This window comes from Oncorhynchus nerka, linkage group LG8 (genome assembly GCF_034236695.1).
Source record: "Oncorhynchus nerka isolate Pitt River linkage group LG8, Oner_Uvic_2.0, whole genome shotgun sequence".
Classification (NCBI taxonomy): Eukaryota; Metazoa; Chordata; class Actinopteri; order Salmoniformes; family Salmonidae; genus Oncorhynchus; species Oncorhynchus nerka.
The window spans coordinates 29,365,472-29,384,366 of NC_088403.1; the positions used below are offsets into that span (position 1 = coordinate 29,365,472).

The 18,895-nt window shown below is 42.5% G+C and overlaps 1 protein-coding gene across 3 annotated transcripts; it reads right to left on the reverse strand.

Annotated features, from left to right (window-relative positions):
• Positions 1-357: 357 nt before the first annotated feature.
• Positions 358-17,733, reverse strand: LOC115133086 (store-operated calcium entry regulator STIMATE-like). Of its 3 annotated transcripts, none has more exons than XM_029665952.2 (8): positions 17,228-17,730; positions 15,737-15,785; positions 15,432-15,527; positions 14,973-15,094; positions 13,809-13,921; positions 12,942-13,025; positions 12,436-12,567; positions 358-1,787 (listed from the first exon to the last, which is right to left on the reverse strand). In XM_029665952.2, exons 1-8 carry the CDS (start codon positions 17,415-17,417, stop codon positions 1,671-1,673), a joined length of 903 nt encoding a protein of 300 aa, XP_029521812.1. In that variant the 5' UTR covers positions 17,418-17,730; the 3' UTR covers positions 358-1,670. The 3 variants fall into 3 exon arrangements, with proteins under 3 accessions (XP_029521812.1, XP_064877720.1, XP_029521813.1); XM_065021648.1 differs by lacking the exon at positions 358-1,787 and adding an exon at positions 1,794-12,240 and having other exon boundaries at positions 17,228-17,733; XM_029665953.2 differs by lacking the exon at positions 358-1,787 and adding an exon at positions 12,148-12,261 and having other exon boundaries at positions 17,228-17,731.
• Positions 17,734-18,895: the final 1,162 nt, after the last annotated feature.

Below are 18,895 nucleotides of genomic sequence, written 5' to 3' on the forward strand. Positions count from 1 at the left end.
GCCCGTTGCCCCCCCCCCCCCCCTCCCCCACACAGGTGTACTACTCTGCGTCCCGCTCAGGTGTCTGTCATCGAGCTCAGCAGCCACCGGGCTGACCCGAGCCACCAAAGGTATTCAACACTCGTGGTTTTTATTATTATACAATTTTACTTGAATTTAAATTATAACACAAACAATAGTGACAACAGTTAAGACAAAAGACAAATACATGTTTCTTGTTGTATCATAAATGAATCATGAATATATTATAGCAAACATGGCACTTTCAAGTGGATACCCATTAAACATTCAGTCACAATTCAAAATTCTGTTTCCACAAAACAGATACATGATGGATTGAAATAACGCTAAATAAAATATATGTTATAGACAGAGCATGAGTCATTTTATTTTTTACAGTGAATAATTAGCATAAATGTAGTGTCGCAGGTCCTCACAGTAGCTGTTCTACACATTTGAGGTCACGTGAAATGACAGTCTCACAATCAGAATCTTTCACATCACTAAGACATTAAATGGTTCCAGGAACATCATTAAATCATTACAAAAATGGCAGTACTGTATTTTCATGTTAGAGTTAACAGCTCAATGATTGAGAAATGTGATCTATAAGAATTAACATTAAAATGGTAACCTGAACACTATTTTGGTATCTCAGGTAATCTCTGAATTGACTGTGATCATTTCAGTCACACCACTTCGAAATCTCCCATTACATGTCATTACCACAGGTTTAACCACAAGTAAGATGAATACAGTAAAATATGTCAAATAGACAAAAGAAATAAGAAAATACATTAGAATGTTCAAAATCACTCCATATCACTAAGCTCTTTAGTTCATAGTAGAAACATTGCAAATATTTGTATAAATCCAAATCAATCCCAAATGGACATCCATGAGGAATATAAAATGATCTGGTCCATTTTCCACATAGAATACCATTTTCCGCCTTGTTAAACATCTTCTGGAGACAGTGTGAAGAACTGTTCCAGACCAGACCACTACAGTCCAACTCAGATAAAACATTTCCAACTTTAAGGTCCAACTCCTCCAGCTGAGTTACAATAGTCTGACAACTGATCTGAGTGGACGTGATAGGTGAAATCAATGATTGAAACTATCCAGCCCTTCCACCTGTTAGTGGCGAAGGAGGAAAGGAGACAAGGACACTAGTAGTGGATTCTACTAAATACTACAGGTCCAAAACAGACTTTTAACGCATTTAATTACAGACTATTAGACGCTGTATGTCAAGGTTTGAACCAAGCAGTAATTTGTATGATGTCAAAGAGCTCTTTGGAGATCAACAAACACCCTTTTCACAAAATCCCCCTGAGAGAGAGGACAGATTTACTCTTTCATCACCACTGTCGTGTTCCCTCAAGCTCACACTGTGCTCTCTAATTATCTCCATTAAGAGACACTTTATAGCCACACCGAGCTTGTTGTTTCCGTAAACAGGGACTGCAAGGGCGAAGGACTTTTTTTCTCTCTTCTTCATCAAGCATAGTTCATATAACATTCAACATCCTCATAACAGCCAAGTCATCAAAGACATCATTGGGATGTGTACAATGAAAAAAAGCAAATCTGTGTGTTCTGGAAGGAGCGTACGGGTCAGCGTATGTGTGGCTCGGGTCAGGGTCTTGTAGAGAAGGATACCAGAGCTACACCTCCACCCAGCTAGGTATTATGCCCACTACTGGGAGGCTAGAGCGGGACCCTCCTCGGACCATTGTTGAACTATCCTCCTCCTCAGTGTCTGTTTCGACTGTCAACAGGACCTGGATGAGGGAGAAACACGTAAGAGAATAGATACACAAACATAGAGACACCGTCACACAAACATGTGAGCAGCTGTCGGCCAAGATGAGGTGATGTGTCCAGGTCTGGTGTGCTGTTATTCCCACTCCAAGACTATAAAATCCCACTTTATTCCCTGTCTGGAATATTGTCCAAACCAGTGCTCCACCACATATAATTCCAACTAAGAGGAATTCCAATTTCATACAGTTTCTGGAAAGGCCTTTATGGCATAATAATTCCACAAACAGAAAGTATTCAGACCCCTTGACTTTTTCCACATTTTGTTACATTACAGCCATATTCTAAAATGGATTCAATAATTTTTTTTTACAAATCAATCTACACACAATACCCCTTAATGACAAAGCGAAAACAGGTTGAGACATTTTTGCACATTTATTACAAATATTTAAACAAATATCTTATTTACATACGTATTCATAAGTATTGCTATGAAACTCTAAATTGATCTCAAGTGCATCCTGTTTCCATGTATCATCCTTGAGATGTTTCTACAACTTGATTAGAGTCAACTTGTGGTAAATTCAATTGATTGAACGTGATTTGGAAAGGCACACACCTCTCTATGTAAGGTCCCACAGTTGACGGTGCCTGTCAGAGCAAAAACCAAGCCATGAGGTCAAAGGTATCGTCCGTAGAGCTCCGAGACAGGATTCTGTTGAGGTACAGATCTGGAGAAGGATACCAAAAAATGTCTGCAGCATTGAAGGCCAAACTGAGCAATCGGGGAGAAGGGCCTTGGTCAGGGATGTCACCAAGAACCAGACGGTAACTCTGACAGAGCTCCATAGTTCCTCTGTGGAACATCTCTGCAGCACTCCACCAATCAGGCCTTTATGGTAGTGGCCAGATGGAAACCACTCTTCAGTAAAAGGCACGACGGCCCACTTGGAATTTCCAAAAGGCACCTAAAGGACTCTCAGACCATGAGAAACCAGATTCTCTGGTCGGCTGAAACCAAGATTGAACTCTTTGGTTTGAATGCCAAGCGTCACATCTGGAGGAAACCTGGCAAAGCATGGTGGTGGCAGCATCTTGCTGTGGGGATGTTTTTCAGTGGCAGGGACTGGGAGACTAGTCAGGATCGAGGGACAGATGAATGGAGAAAAGTACAGAGAAATCCTTGGTGAAAACCTGCTCCAGAGCACTCAGGACCTCAGGAATGAGGCGAAGGTTCATCTTCTAACAGGACAACAACCCTAAGCACACAGCCAAGACAACACAGGAGTGGCTTCGGAACAAATGAATGTCCTTGAGTGGCCCAGCCAGAGACCGGACTTGAACCTGATTGAACATCTCAGGAGAGACCTGATAATAGCTGTGCAGCGACCCTCCCCATCCAACCTGACATAGTTTGAGAGGGTCTGCAGAGAAAAATGGGAGAAACTCCCCAAATACAGGTGGGCCAAGCTTGTAGCGTCATACCCAAGAAGACTTGAGACTGTAATCACTGCCAAAAGGTGCTTCAACAAAGTACTGAGTAAAGGTTCTGAATACTTATGTCATTATGGGGTATGGTGTGTAGATTAGGTTTGCACATTTTGGGGAATATTCAGAGGTGGAATCTTTCCATGGGAATATATGAGAATTACTGGAAATATATGCAAATTAATATTAATACCGTTTAAATGTAGATGTTTTTTGCATTGGATATACAGTGGCAAGAAAAAGTATGTGAACCCTTTGGAAATACCTGGATTTTTGCATAAATTGGTCATAAAATTGTATCTGATCTTCATCTAGGTCACAACAATAGACAAAACACAGTCTGCTTAAACTAATAACACACAAACAATTATACGTTTGTCTTTATTGAACATACCGTGTAAACATTCACAGTGGAAAAAAGTATGTGAACCCTTGGATTTCATAACTGGTTGACCCTCCTTTTGCAGCAATAACCTCAACCAAACATTTTCTGTAGTTGGGGATCAGACCTGCACAACGGTCAGGAGGAATTTTGGACCATTCCTCTTTACAAAACTGATTCAGTTCAGCAATATTCTTAAGATGTCTGGGTGTGAATTGCTCTCGACGTCATGCCACAGCATCTCAAATGGGGTTGAGGTCAGGACTCTGACTGGGCCACTCCAGAAGGCGTATTTTCTTCTGTTCAAGCCATTCTCTGTTGATTTACTTCTGTGTTTGGGGTCGTTGTTCTGTTGCATCACCCAACTTTGGTTGAGCTTCAATTGGCGGACAGATAGTATAACATTATGCTGCAAAATGTCTCGATGAACTTGGGAATTCATTTTTCCATTGATGATAGCAAGCTGTCCAGGCCCTGAGGCAGCAAAGCAGCCCCAAACCATGATGCTCCCTCAACCATAGTTTACAGTTGTGATGAGGTTTTGATGTTGGTGTGCTGTGCTGTGCCTTTTGTTCTCCACACATAGTGTTGTGTGTTCCTTCCAAACAACAACTGTAGTTTAATCTGTCCACAGAATATTTTGCCAGTAGCGCTATGGAACATCCAGGTGCACCTTTGCAAACTTCAGACGTGCAGCAATGTTTTTTTTGGACAGCAGTCGCTTCTTCCGTGGTGTCCTCCCATGAACACCATTCTTGTTTAGTGCTTTATGTATCGTAAACTCTTCAACAGAGATGTTAGCATGTTACAGAGATTTCTGTAAGTCTTTAGCTGACACTCTAGGATTCTTCCTCATTGAGCATTCTGCGCTGTGCTCTTGCAGTCATCTTTGCAGGACAGCCACTTACAGGGAGAGTAGCAACAGTGCTGAACTTTCTCCATTTATAGAAAATGTGTCTTACTGTGGACTGATGAACATGAAGGCATTTAGAGATACTTTTGCAACCCTTTCCAGCTTTATGCAAGTCAACAATTCTTAATCTTAGGTCTTCTGAGATCTCTTTTGTTCGAGGCATGGTTCACATCAGGCAATGCTTCTTGTGAATAGCAAACTCAAATTTTGTGAGTGTTTATTACAGGGCAAAGCAGCTCTAACCAACATCTCCAATCTCGTCTCAATGATTGGACTCCAGGTTAGCTGACTCCTGACTCCAATTAGCTTTTGGAGAAGTCCTTAGCCTAGGGGTTCACATACTTTTTCCAACCTACACTGCGAATGTTTGAATTATGCATTCAATATAGACAAGAAAAATACAAGAATTTGTGTATTATTAGTTTAAGCACACTATGTTTGTCTATTGTTGTGAATATCAGATCCAATTTGATGACCAATTTATGCAGAAATCCAGGTCATTCCAAAGGGTCACATACTTTTTCTTGCTACTGTATTTACCATATAATTTGTAGACAGAAACAAACCTTTTACCTTAACATATGTAGACAATTGCAAATGATTAAATGATTTCACTAAACAACAAAAGAAAGGGAATATATAATGATCCCAATGATCTATTGCATCCCCAAAAACATTCTCAACATACATCTGTAAAATGGTAGTCTGGAAACTAAAGCTTTGGTTGTCTTCCTCTCAGGCTTCCATGTCTTCTCCCTGGACCTCCTCAATGTTCACCTCTTGAACATCAGACACTCAGGCCTAATCTTCACTGTCACTTTCCAACCTTGTTGAGGATGGCTTATTGTCAGGCTCAAAAAGCTTCAAATTTTCCCAGATGGCCAACATTTTTTCAACCCTTGTATTGGTCAGCCTGTTACGTGCTTTGGTGTGTGTGTTCCCAAACAAGGACAAGTTGCGCTCTGAGGCGGCTGATGTTGGTGGGATTTGGAGGATTTTTTATTTAACTAGGCAAGTAAGTTAAGAACCAATTCTTATTTACAATGATGGCCTAGGAACAGTGGGTTAACTGCCTTGTTCAGGGGCAGAACGACAGATTTGTACCTTGTCAGCTCGTGGATTCAACCTAGCAACCTTTCGATTACTGGCCCAACGCTCGAACCACCTGCCGCCCGATGATGGAGGCAACAGGGGAAAGAGCCTCAGATCCACAAAGTCCCTTCCACCAGGTGGCTGATGAGATATGTTGGGACGACTGCCATATTGCATCTCCATCCCAAAGCCCTTGCTTGGAAGTGTCCTTCGCCAGACTGCCAAGAAGCTTGCCCTCATCCAGGCCAAGGTGGCGAGACACAGTAGTGATGACATAGGCCTTGTTGATCTCTGCACCAGACAGGATGCTCTTGCCAGCATACTTGGGGGTCCAACATGTACGCTGCGGAGTGTATGGGATTCAGGCAGAAGTCTTCACGCTTTGATGCATTTGATGCAGTTTCTTCTGCTTGGAGCAACAGTGAAGTGGGCAGGGCAGTACGGATTTCTTCCCCTACATCTGCAAGCTGAGTCTGAACATCAGACAGGATGGCATTGTCTCCCTCAATTCGTGCAATGGCTACTGCTATAAGTTTCAGGAGTTTCAGGCTGCTTACCACGCTCTCCCAAAATACATCATCCAGGATGATCCTCTTGATGAGGCTATGTCCATATCGGCAGATTGTGATATGGCCATTTCTTGGAGAGACTCCGTCCCCTTCACGAGACTGTCAAACATGATGACAACACCACCCCAACAGGTGTTGTTGGGCAGCTTCAATGTGGTGCTCTTATTCTTCTCACTTTGCTTGGTGAGGTAGATTGCTGCTATAAAACTTGATGACCCTTCACATACCTAACCATTTCCTTAGATCTCTTGTAGATTGTATCCATTGTGTTCAGTTCCATGATGTCCTTGAGGTGCAGATTCAATGCATGAGCAGCACAGCCAATGGGTGTGATGTGAGGGTAAGACTTCTCCACTTTAGACCAATCAGCCTTCATGTTCGCAGCATTGTCTGTCACCAGTGCAAATACCTTCTGTGGTCCAAGGTCATTGATGACTGCCTTCAGCTCACCTGCAATGTAGAGACCGGTGTGTCTGTTGTCTCCTTGCGTCTGTGCTCTTGTAGAATACTGGTTGAGGGGTGGAGATGATAAAGTTAATTATTCCTTGCCCACAAACATTCGACCACTCATCAGAGATGATTGCAATACAGTCTGCTTTCTCTATGATTTGCTTGACCTTCACTTGGAACTCTGTTGAACTCTGCATCCAGCAAATTAGTAGATAAAGCATGTCTGGTTGGAGGGCTGCATGCTGGGCAAAGAACATTAAGAAATCTCTTCCAATACACATTGTCTGTGAGCATCAGAGGTGAACCAGTTGCATACACAGCTCAAGCAAGACATTCATCAGCATCTCTGACTACGTTCCTCCATTGAGACACAAAAAACCTTCTGATTCCAGGAGGACCATGAGCTGTTGCTATCGATAAGGTGTCTGGTTAATAATTTTTGCCTTGAATAGAAGTAGAGGGATTTTTGTCAGAGGTTGCTTGTTGTGAGTGCTGAGGGAACTTTATGCACTTGGCTAGATGATTCTCCATCTTTGTTGCATTCTTCCCATATGATTTGGCACAGTATTTGCAAATGTTCACAGCTTTTCCATCTACATTAGCTGCAGTGAAATGTCTCCACACATCAGATAGTGCCTGTGGAAATGTTCCTGTAAAAAAAGTGTAGAAAATAAATAAAAATGCTATTCAATGTACAGATAAATAGTTAAGCAGTTAGATTAAACAACCCCTTTGTAAGATAAATGTTTTCAAATGTAACATGTATGGAAACAGGTGAATTAACACTCAGTTAGCAGGCTCAAGCAAGCTGAAACCCACATGGTAGCAAAAACTAACTAGCAGAAATTGTTAAGAAGTCACAAATGATTTAAATACTCTTTGCTGTAGGCTACTATTTACTAGTTAACAAAAAAATAATGTCATAAAATATATTCACCCCACCCAGTATTATAATCAAAATTTACCAGAAAGTATGTAGTCCTTGGCTCAGACGGTGTAGTAGTGTGGGCTCAATAGCATCTCATTAGTGTGCAAGATCTTGAGAATCAGCTGTACATGTGATGGAAGATTGCAACCCTCTGCATGCACAGTGCAATTCCATTGAATTGGGAATAGTTTAACCAAAATATGCCACAAGACCTAGAATTTCCTTGTGTATTCCACATTAAAAAAAGGTTCATAAGCTAACTTCTTTGATGAATTTGAGCAAAATTCCCAGGCTTAACTTCCCATGGAAAATTTCTGGAAACATTCCAGAAATTTACCGGAAAGCTTCTGACCCTTTGCAACCCTAGCGTAGATTGACGAGGGAAAAAAAATATTAAATCCATTTTAGAATAAGGCTATAACGTAACAAAATATGGAAAAAGTCAAGGGGTCTGAATATTTTCCGAATGCACTGTATGCTGGATACAGAGACATCTTGGATGAGATTATGGTAGTGTGTGCATGCATGTGTGCGAGTGTGTGTGCCCAATGCAGACATCTTGGATGAGATTATAGTAATGGGAGAAGCAGAGGCAGAAAGGGGGCTTGCCCAGCCTTCCTCTCTCCCCAATATGAGGCCAATCCCAAATAAATCTTCATTCGGTTACACTCAAACCAAGAGGCCAGACTACCGATGCTGTGTCTGTGTTTCTCAAACATTTTGTTGTGATAAAAGTAAAACAGCCTACTCTGAACACCATATGGCCACAGCTGACCATGGATGAAATCCTTTCCAAACACTATCCTACAGACCGTGTCGGGAACTGAAATCAAACTCATTGCACACAGACACACAGCCCAACCAAACTCCAACAGTTCTCCCTAATCAATGCCCTCCTCTCTCCCATGGACATAGAGGGAGAGAACCATCTTCCCCTCCTCTTTTCATGACATCAACAAATGGAAATTAATTCCAAATGTCACTTTTATTCCCGGGATGAAGGGATGATTTGTTGCTGCTTGGCAGAGTACCAGGGACGAGGAGGGAGAGAGAAACACTGCCAGTCTGTCATCATCATTGTGACTCCAGAGGGAGGGTGAGAAAGAGAGAGAGGACAGATAGAGAGAGTGTACAGTAACACATTGAATGCGTTGGAGGACAATTCTGTCTGATTACCCAACACAGAAGGCTTCTGTCGACAGTCTCACTACTCCAATATACAGTACATGATTTCACAGCCACTCAAATGGAACACTATATACCCACTGGAGACAGTTAACTAATATCATAATGACATCACTATTCACCACCTACTAACTGTTCTCCCACCAAATACAATTCTCACAATGGATCCAATGAAACAAGGTGATCACACACTTACGGTAGACTACATCAACAGATTAGGAGCAACTCTACAACACAGAAGACACTTGACTCAACGATGTGACAACTGTCTGGCCGCTCTAGCTCCATACATCCATCACTCGTGTCTTGCCAAACAAGGAATGTCAATAACATTGCTGTGATAATCAGACTCTTATTTTCCAGAACAACAGGGACAAGCAGGACATGGACTCCATTTCACACGACACGATCCATCTCGGGTAACGGACCCACAGAGAAACAACACCACAAATTGACGGGAGAAAACGGAGACAAACAAAAATGGAGTGAAAGGGGGAGAGGAGGTTGAGGTTCCCTGACTCAGTCTTTCCTTGACAGTAACTATGTGGGCCAGTTGCCCTTTAGACCAACCCAGAAAGCAGTGTGTGTGTGTGTGTGTGTGTGTGTGTGTGTGGAAGCCCCCATAAAACAGGTGCAGACAGGCTAAATCACTGTGACGGACATCTATCATAACTCACACACACACTCCGTTTCTTTTCTTTCTCAACAAACACAGACGTCATGAGCCAGTGTCCCATGGGGATGTGGAGTGTTGTGATTTTTGGTGGGAAAGTCTCTCTTACACCCATGGGCTTTAATGTTTTGTCATCAAACGGCATCCCTTCATGATCCCACAGAGCAGTAGCACTCAGATCTGCAGTCCCCTCTTATGGTTAACTGTAGGGCTGGCCCCAATTATTTGAATGGTTGATTGTTTGGGAGATAGGCTGGCAACCAAAATTATTTAGTCGAGCAGTAGCAAATATACACTACATGACCAAAAGTATATGGACACCTGCTAGTCAAACATCTCATTCCAAAATCATGGGCATTAAATGGAGTTGGTCCCTCCTTTGCTGCTATAACAGCCCTCACTCTTCTGGGAAGGCTTTCCGCTAGACGTTGGAACATTGAATGGAAGCAAGTACCCGCAGCAGCCTCAAGAGCATTAGTGAGGTCGGGCACTGATGTTGGGCAATTAGCCCTGGCTCACAGTCAGCGTTCCAAATCATCCCAAAGGTGTTCGATGTAGTTGAGGCCAGGGCTCTGTGCAGGCCAGTCAAGTTCTTCCACACAAATCTCGACACACCATTTCTGTATGGACCTCGCTTTGACCTCGCTTTCATGCTGAAACAGAAAAGGGCCTTCCCCAAACTGTTGCCACAAAGTTGGAAGCACAGAATCATCTAGAATATTATTGTATGTTGTGTTAAAATTTCCGTTCACTGGAACTAAGGGGCCTAGCCCGAACCATAAAAAACAGCCCCAGACCATTATTCCTCCTCCACCAAACTTTACAGTTGACACTATGCATTGGGGCAGGTAGCGTTCTCATGACATCCGCCAAACCCAGATTATTTTGTCGGACTGCAAGATGGAGTCCAATGGCGGCGAGCTTTACACCACTCCAGCCGACAGACGCTTGGGCATTGCGCATGGTGATCTTAGGCTTATGCGCGCCATGTAAACCCATTTCATGAAGCTCCCGACGAACAGTTATGCGCTGACGTTGCTTCCAAAGGCAGTTTGGAACTTGGAATTGAGTGTTGCAACAGAGGAAAGACGATTTTTACACACTACAGCAATCAGGCGGTTCCGTTCTGTGAGTTTTTGTGGCCTACCATCTCGCGGCTGAGCTGTTGTTGCTCCTAGTTTCCACTTCACAATAACAGCACTTACAGTTGCCTGGGGCAGCTCTAGCAGGGTAGAAATGTTACAAACTGACTTGTTGGAAAGGTGGAATCCTATGACGGTGCCACGTTGAAAGTCACTGAGCTCTTCACTACGGGTCTATGGAGATTGCATAGCTGTGTGCTCGAACAAGTGTGGCTGAAATAGCCGAATCCACACATATATATATATAAAAAAAAATGAATGGCACACGAGACACCAGTCTTATTCGTGCCCATCCCAGTGAACTAATCCATTACGGAGGCCGAGACTAATCCATTGCGGAGGCCGCGGGGGGCACAGTCTAAGAAGAGGAGTGTGGCTGCACAATGCACGTCTCTCTCCAGAATGGGCTCCCTCCCAATTTGTGTACATTCATTGTTTCATAACTTGCATTTGACTGTTAGTTTCAATCAATTCCCGATTACATACGTATATCACCAGTAGTCCATTTACAGTTCATTCCTATCATTTGTAATCTACCAAAGTTTGTCTGGTTACGGTAATGTCTGTTAACACATTAAATATATTATATGCTACACTTGTGAGAAACAAATGTTGGTTTTACGTCATTACATTTTCATTGTGTTTTGTTTGGAGCGCACCCGTCAATGTTGAGTAAAGACGCGCACCTGATTACACATAGAAGTAGGTCTATAGGCTACCTGGTCTGGGTGCAAACGTAGACATATAAATGTGCCCATTTGGGGATCTGATAGTATTTCTGATTGGTTTAATGCACGATCACTAATGACCTGCAGAGCTTCTCAAAGTAATTTTTTTCACCTCAAACAGCAAGCAAACAAATTGTTTTTACATGAATTGAAAATGACAATTCCCCAATGTATTTAAAAGAAAATCTTTCCAGCTCTCTCCCTTTCAATAACCACTCAGCGTGAAAGGGAAAAATGTCATGCTCTGACCCAGTGGAAACATCATAAAAATAGGCCAACCTGATTACTTCTTATCCCTTACGCAAATAGCCTACTGCTGTGTCTGTTCCGAGCTCACTAGCATGGACAACTTTGAGGGCCCAGAATATTGTATACAATGTTGCAAGGAGTTTCAGGCCAGACCCAAGTTAAATAGTTTATACAATGTTTAAAGTTCGCTGCAGACAGGCCATGCATAGCCAATGTGATTTATAGTATATTCATTTTTAAAATCAGGACATTTTCTACCTGCGGGCAGCAATGTTTTTATTTGTTGGCTTTATAGGCTATTTTTACATAGTTGGCAATGGCAATAGAATTGACTTTTTAGGTTTGCATCATTTTCATTTAGATAGAATTTTGATTAACCACATGACAATGATTTTGAGGTACGAAGACGTTTTTATAAATGAAAATGTTCCACAAAAAGGTGCACATGAAAACCATAACTGGCACGCAGATCGGTAGAAATGGTAAGATAAATTGGCATTCCACATGAAAAATGTTGCCGACTTCTCATGTAGCCCATTACCGGCAACTTTAGGAGAGTAACGGCAGAATCTGCGAAAGCCATTTGGAGCGGGAGGAGGATGGTCGGGGCAGGTTAAGGTTTTTTTCTTCTTGTTATCGTGATCTCTGGCCCCCTCTTCAGTCATTTGTGTCTTATTTCATCAAACAGTGATCTTAAAGTATCAGACAAGTTCAATGCATATATTTCGGATTTGATTAAAAACACATATGGTGTTTCTATACATGGAAAAATACACGTTTTAAAATTGGTCGAAAGAACAGATGGCTTTCGGTCGACCAAGATTATTATTTTTATTCGGGGACATCTCTAGTTAACTGACTCTCACCCGTGACTCGTCGCCGGTAACCCAGGGTGCCGTGGAGTCGACCTTGGTCGAGGAGTCGCAGGAGTCGACCAGGCTCTTCAGAGTCTTGTACTTCCTCATCATCAGACTGTCCACCACCCAGAACATGATGGACTACAGAGGGTCACACAGAGAACAAACTCCGTCAGTAGAACCGGTGCAGTGGTGGACACAGAATGATCACTGTAGCCTAGTAAGCCTGCATACTGTATTCTGTCAACTTTATGCAGGTTTTCTATCCAGAAATATAAGCTTTATGCACTGTCTGGGACACTACATATACCACAGGAGGTTTGTGGTGCCTTAATTGGAGAGGACGGCTCATAGTAATGGCAGGAATTAAATGAAAAGAACGGTATCAGGCTCAAACGCATGGTTTCCATGCGTTTGATACCATTACATTCACTCCAATCCAGCCGTTATTATCCAGCCTCCTGTGACGTATACACAACATTATGCAGAGCGCTGAGACTGAAGGTGAGACTCACGTTGACAATGAAGGGCACGATGAGCATGACCAACACAAGCTCCACCTGAGGGTTAGGGATGTAGTCCAGCAACACAGACTGCAGCTGGAACATCAGTGCGCAGAGAAACACAGCGTCACAACACACACACTTTCAATTTGGGCAGGGCAAAATAACAGGCGTGTTACACAAGCGACTGTCATCCAATGCCATTTAGATCGTCAATGTTTTGCACTATAATAGAAGGAGCATCTCTTTGGCTCTCTACCGTGGAACATGAGTGAGATTGGAGCTAATGTGATGATTATGTGGTATTCACCATGTCAGAGAGAGAGAGAAAGACAGAAAAAAATGCTCCAAGTATTCGATTTGTCTGGGATAAGCTATGTTAATGACAGTTTGGGCTGCCGCTGCCCTCCCCCCACCGTTTTCACCCTGAGAAAAAAGCCCCAGTGTAAAAAAAAGAAGATATAAGTGTACTGAAAAAAGCTAAACGACTCTTCAAGAGAGGAGCAGTGAACAGAGCAACAATGACCCTAAAACACAAAGGTGATCCACAGCCTCAAACAAATAATCAACCAAACAAGACCCTAGTCCCAGAGGCCGGATGATATTCATTTGGCTGAAGGTCAATGTTCCCATTCTGTTCTAGGGACAACTCTTTCTCTTTGTTCTCTCCAAAACCTTTCATTCTCCCTTTGTTTTTCAGGCTTGACTTTTTGTTGACTTTAAATTGTCACCAGAGATTTCAAACACAGAACAGAGAAGAAAGAACATGGCTGACACTTCCGCTCTCTCCCTCGAGTGGGTAGTCTCTCAGTTTTCTCAGGATCTGGGTTAGCCCATGTCCCTGGAGCAGGTGATTGTGGGTATGGTGGGCCTACTCACGTTGGTCCATCCAGGAATGAGCAGGACCAAGCTGACTACACTCTTCTCCAGGACCATGATGAGAAGGTAGACACCACACTGACCGAGCCATGCTGCAGCCTGGGGAGGGTCACCTGGTGAGACAGAACAGACCATTACTTAATGACCACACTGCAACTACATACACTGACCAACGGACTCAGATCGTCACCTGGGGAAGATCAGCCATAGAGAGGATGACGCCAGACTGCCACAACCACACATTGACATTCATACACACAGAGACACACAAAAACCCACAAACTCAGTGTTCTGGTCTAAACACGTCCCCACGTGTACTATTTGCGTCTCTCTTTCATCTCAGTGTACACAGACAGGGACATGTCTCTGTCATTAACAAACCCTCTCCAAGCCTGGGAACACCTCAGAAACAGACAGACGAGAGAGAGACAAAACAAGAGAGAAAGAGAAGTGAGACAGCAGAGAGAAAGGTAGAAGAGAAACCGCGAAAAAAAGAAGGCAAAAGACAACGCCTGCCATGATTGCATGTTGTTCAGCTCTTTAAGAGGACAGAGTGGGTTTACACAAACAGCTAAATGTCTTACTATTTGTTTAGTTCTCAGGACTAATAGTTATGACAGAGACAGTATTTCTAGCAAGCTTTTGGGGGAAAAGGTCAGCACACAGAGGGAGCGTGATACAGATCAGATGGAAACTAAAAGCCCACTAAAATATTTGGCCAGTGGTCAAGGCACAGCTGCATTTACAATCCGGTGGATCATAATAGTCAATGGAAAAACCAGCATGAAACAGAACCATGTGCAGATACAGGAGAAAAATGACCTTGTGGAATACAGTAGATTAACAGACTAACATTTCAAATCTTATTTTGGTTCTGTATTCCGATTCAAATTTATGGACGGAACGAGTGCAGCAATTGGCTCGAACTTAATCCCACACTATTGCCACCATCGCCCTTCGGAGGATGTTTTTCATGCAATATTCTCATGAGCCTACAGCGGCCTCCAGTGGTGAAAGGAAGAAGAGTCAACCTTCATGACATATTTCCCGAAAATTAACTGGCACAACCCTCTCCAATGACACAGTCACAGAACAGTAGTAGTCTATGCTTTGGCCAACCTCCAAACATTTGACACGACCTAAACAGATGTCTAGGAGACTCACCGTATTCTCCAAAGGTGAGCAGTGTGAACTGCTTGTACTCCACGATCCTGGAGACAACCTTGACCCCCGCCCAGATGACCAGCATGCCTAGCGTGGCATCGAGCAGGAAGTTCATCAGATACCTGTGGAAACCCACCAGGAAGCCGGTCAATTATTTGACATGGGGCAAAAGGTAGCCTAGCGGCTAGAGCGTTGGGAAAGTAACCGAAAGGTCAGTGGTTGGAATACCCGAGTCGACAAGGTGAAAAATCTGTCAATGTGTCCTTGAGCAAGGCACTTAACACCGCATTTGCTCTAGGGGCACCATACTACTATGGTTGACCGTGTAAAACAACACATTTCACTGCACCCATCTGTTGTATGTGACAACAGAACACCTTATTTATCATAATGAGTGGTTGAGACTTTAGATTGGCAGGTGGTTTCTGCCAACCTGTCCAATCACAGCTATGGACTCACAGGGAACAGGGGTCCATTTCTGTGAGGTTGGAGAGGAACACATTGGCGAAGTGGATGAAGAGAGCGCCAATGGCCTGCTTGGACGTGTCATAAAACCTGTAGAGATAGGGTGAAATTTCAGCTGGTCATCACCATGGTGACTTGTAATAGCCAGATACATAAGAGTCAAGCAACAAACATTGACATCTCTGAATCTAATAGAATCTATGATCCTCAGCCATGTGATCAACCGACGGTCTCCTGTTCTTTCCTGGGGATTTGATACAGACTCTGATAAGAAATAGTAATAAAAACACCACTCTCACCAGATCCTCCATGGTCTTCTGACCCCTACGGGCTCATGGAACCTCTTCACTGTAGACAGAGAGAGACGGAGAGACGCAGTGAGAGAGAGACAGCCATAGAAGAGTGAAAAACACTATATTTGTGTGTGTGTGTGTGTGTGTGTGTGTGTGTGTGTGTGTGTGTGTGTGTGTGTGTGTGTGTGTACATGTCCTCTGTGGGTCCAGGAGAGATGGATAAAGAAAGGCACAGTCAGAACCACATGCTCCCTCAGTCCACCCATCCCCATCAGGACACTGGTAGCTTAGGGCTACGTGTCTAACAGGAACCCACTGTTCCTCTCTCCCCAGCTAACACAAGGTCTGAGTGTGTGACTGTTCACATACCAATCATCATGTTGTGGCTGCAGTTTGACTCATTATCACCCAAAAACTATCTGAAGGTTAGAATGCAAAGCCAGAATTGGTGCCTGGCATAAAATGATAGCAACTGTATGCAAGAACTCTGGCACGCAAAAGGTGTGGCCAGTGGTCTGTCAATGGGAGGAAGTCACCAAAATAGCCAAGAGGAAGAGGACTCTAAACAAAGATGGACGCATCTTGCCAAGCAGAGGAGAGGCATTGAGATGGACAGTGTAGCTCTGCAGTGCATACCAGTGCAGCGCTTGGCTGAGTAGACCCTTGATTTTCAGACTTGGGTACTCTGGCTGGTAAAGTACTTACATGCTGGCTAAATATGGATATTCTTACTAATAAGTAACTGTGAGGAGGTCAAAGCTAATTGATCCTCCAATCACCTTTAGAGTCTGACCCCTTTCTGTCATAAATCACTCTGTTGTAAAGTACATGACTACAAAATGTCATCTCACTGTAGACAGAGATATAGACAGAGCCTCTTATATATATTCAAAAAGACATGTATGTATTCTATAGGATTTTATGACCACCCTCTCAAAACTGTTTTTTTTCCCCCATCGTACAGCATAAACGTTCACCCCTGTCTTGAAGAGGCATTTCAATAATACAAATGAAACGGGTTTATAGATTGTAGACTTATAAACTACTTGTAAACAATAGTCTAATAGTTATAGGATACATTCGAGATCGTTTACGTTTGTGTTCATATGCCACTGATGATGGCTACCAGCGGGGTTGAATATTTTAAACCTGCCACATAAAAGGATACGGGAAACATTCTTATAATATACTATTTAAATGGATTATAATAGAATTATATATGCATTATCAGCCTTAAAAAGTGCAACAGCAGCCAATCCGATAGAAACGTCAAATAGCGTAAACAAACAAACTGCCACGTGCTTCATAGATGGAGTGTAGCTCTACAGTAGATAACAGTGCGGTGCTTGGCTGAGCAGACCCTTGATGTTCCCTTTAGAAGTGATTTTTTAAAGTATTTTATTTGAAACATGATCTGCTATTTCGAAACAATAAGTTAGCCTATACAATTATAAACTATTGAAACATTGTTACGTTCTCTTCTGAAAGATACCTCACCCATCAATGTGCTGAAGGCAACTATGGCCAGCAACCCTTGAATCAAGACTCCGAATCTGTTTGTCAAAGCCCCGTTATCGCATCCCTGAGGATTCGTCTTCGTAATGTCTGACATGTTCGAAATCTCAAAAGCTGCATTATTAAATAGTCTTTTGACCAGAAAAACACCATTGTATCCGTAAATGTCCATGTCGAATACTTTAAAAACACCCGTGTCAGACAAAGGACAGGGGGCACTTCCCCTGTTGTTTGCGAGGAGAAATTCCGTATATCCTCAAGAAAAACAAAACAACGAATTTGCCATGCTATCACTGCTCAATGTCGCTCTTGTGAAGTTAATACAAAAGTATTTTGCGAACTGAAAAAGTCCCCGAAAATGCGAAAACTAAACTTCGGAACATGGGTAATTGTTCTACTCCATATCAAATGTTTTTGAGAGCGACAACACCGCAAAACGAGTGATTCTGACGTCACCTCCTGCTGTTGAATTCCTTGGATCTCTCTGCGAGCGCAGGCGGTCTTTGTTCCTTTTGTTAATGCAGTCACACGCCCCTGTCTCCGCAGTAGGGGGCCATCCAATGCCCCAAGCCCCATTTGAAATACTCTTTATCAGTTACCACGTTCTAATCACATGTAGGCTATATAGTTTTGGGCTATAATTTAATCTAAATGGACAACCTTTGTAATATAAATTATCTATAATACAGCAGTCAGATGATGTGTCCTACACACGATGAGAGACAACAATAGTGGATTTAACACTTAAGCGTTGAGGTAGTCATTTTGAGTGCAAGTTAATTATATTTAAATATCTCTGCGGTTTTTAAACTAATGCCACCCTCCGTCATTTACTTTTCCTTCGTACCTATATTTATCACATGCATTTGTTTTTAGAATTTCGAGATCAGAAACAGAATTTGTGTCATATCCAGTTTTTAACGGACATGTATTTCTTTCTTCTTCTCATTCACCAGCAGTCAGCCTGCACAGTTGATGATGGCCCATCTAAACTACACCTAAATAATAGAGTTGGTCTAAATACAAAATTAAATTGGCAATAATCTGATGGGTGACAATATTGTCAATTGTCAAATTGAATATGAAGAGACATTGCAGTTTAGTTGGAATTGACACAGAGGCAGGGAATCAGAGCACCAAAAAGTGACTTTTTAAAATCCTCTGAGGCTCATACAGAGTTACATGCAGGTAAGACCCTTTGACTTCTATATACTATCAGAAAGAGCAGATTCTGAGGTTTCCAAAACACGTACCTTTGCCAAATAATAAAAAAAATATAAGAGATTATCTCAATTTCAAAATGTCACCTTTTCCAAGAATAACTGTTCCATGTGCACCACAGATAGCCTACACTAACATAAACCAATGAAAATGATCTTTGATTTGTTTTATTGGGTAACATATTCTAATGTTACCCAAACCTTCATAACACACAACCAAATGATTATTTGTGCAATAGTATATGAAATGTATTTATAAGACTGTTATTTTGCAGTCAGAATAACTACTCATTGGCTCAAAGTGGAATCCCTCAAAGCCTTTCAAGTGTTAATAAACAACACGGATTTTGAATGGCCTTTAGTTGGAGATTAAGGGGCTGTGTGCATTAGTGCCTTGTCATGAAGCCATTATTGTCCAGTTATGGAATGA

Excerpts from the sequence above, each read along its gene's own strand:
- LOC115133086 (XM_065021648.1), bottom strand. The coding sequence starts at position 17,417 with ATGGACATTTACGGATACAATGGTGTTTTTCTGGTCAAAAGACTATTT. Across the intron at positions 15,095-15,431 it reads GAAATGGACCCCTGTTCCCT|GTATCTGATGAACTTCCTGC; the intron begins GTGAGTCCATAG and ends GGGTTTCCACAG. Across the intron at positions 12,568-12,941 it reads TCGTGCCCTTCATTGTCAAC|TCCATCATGTTCTGGGTGGT; the intron begins GTGAGTCTCACC and ends GACCCTCTGTAG.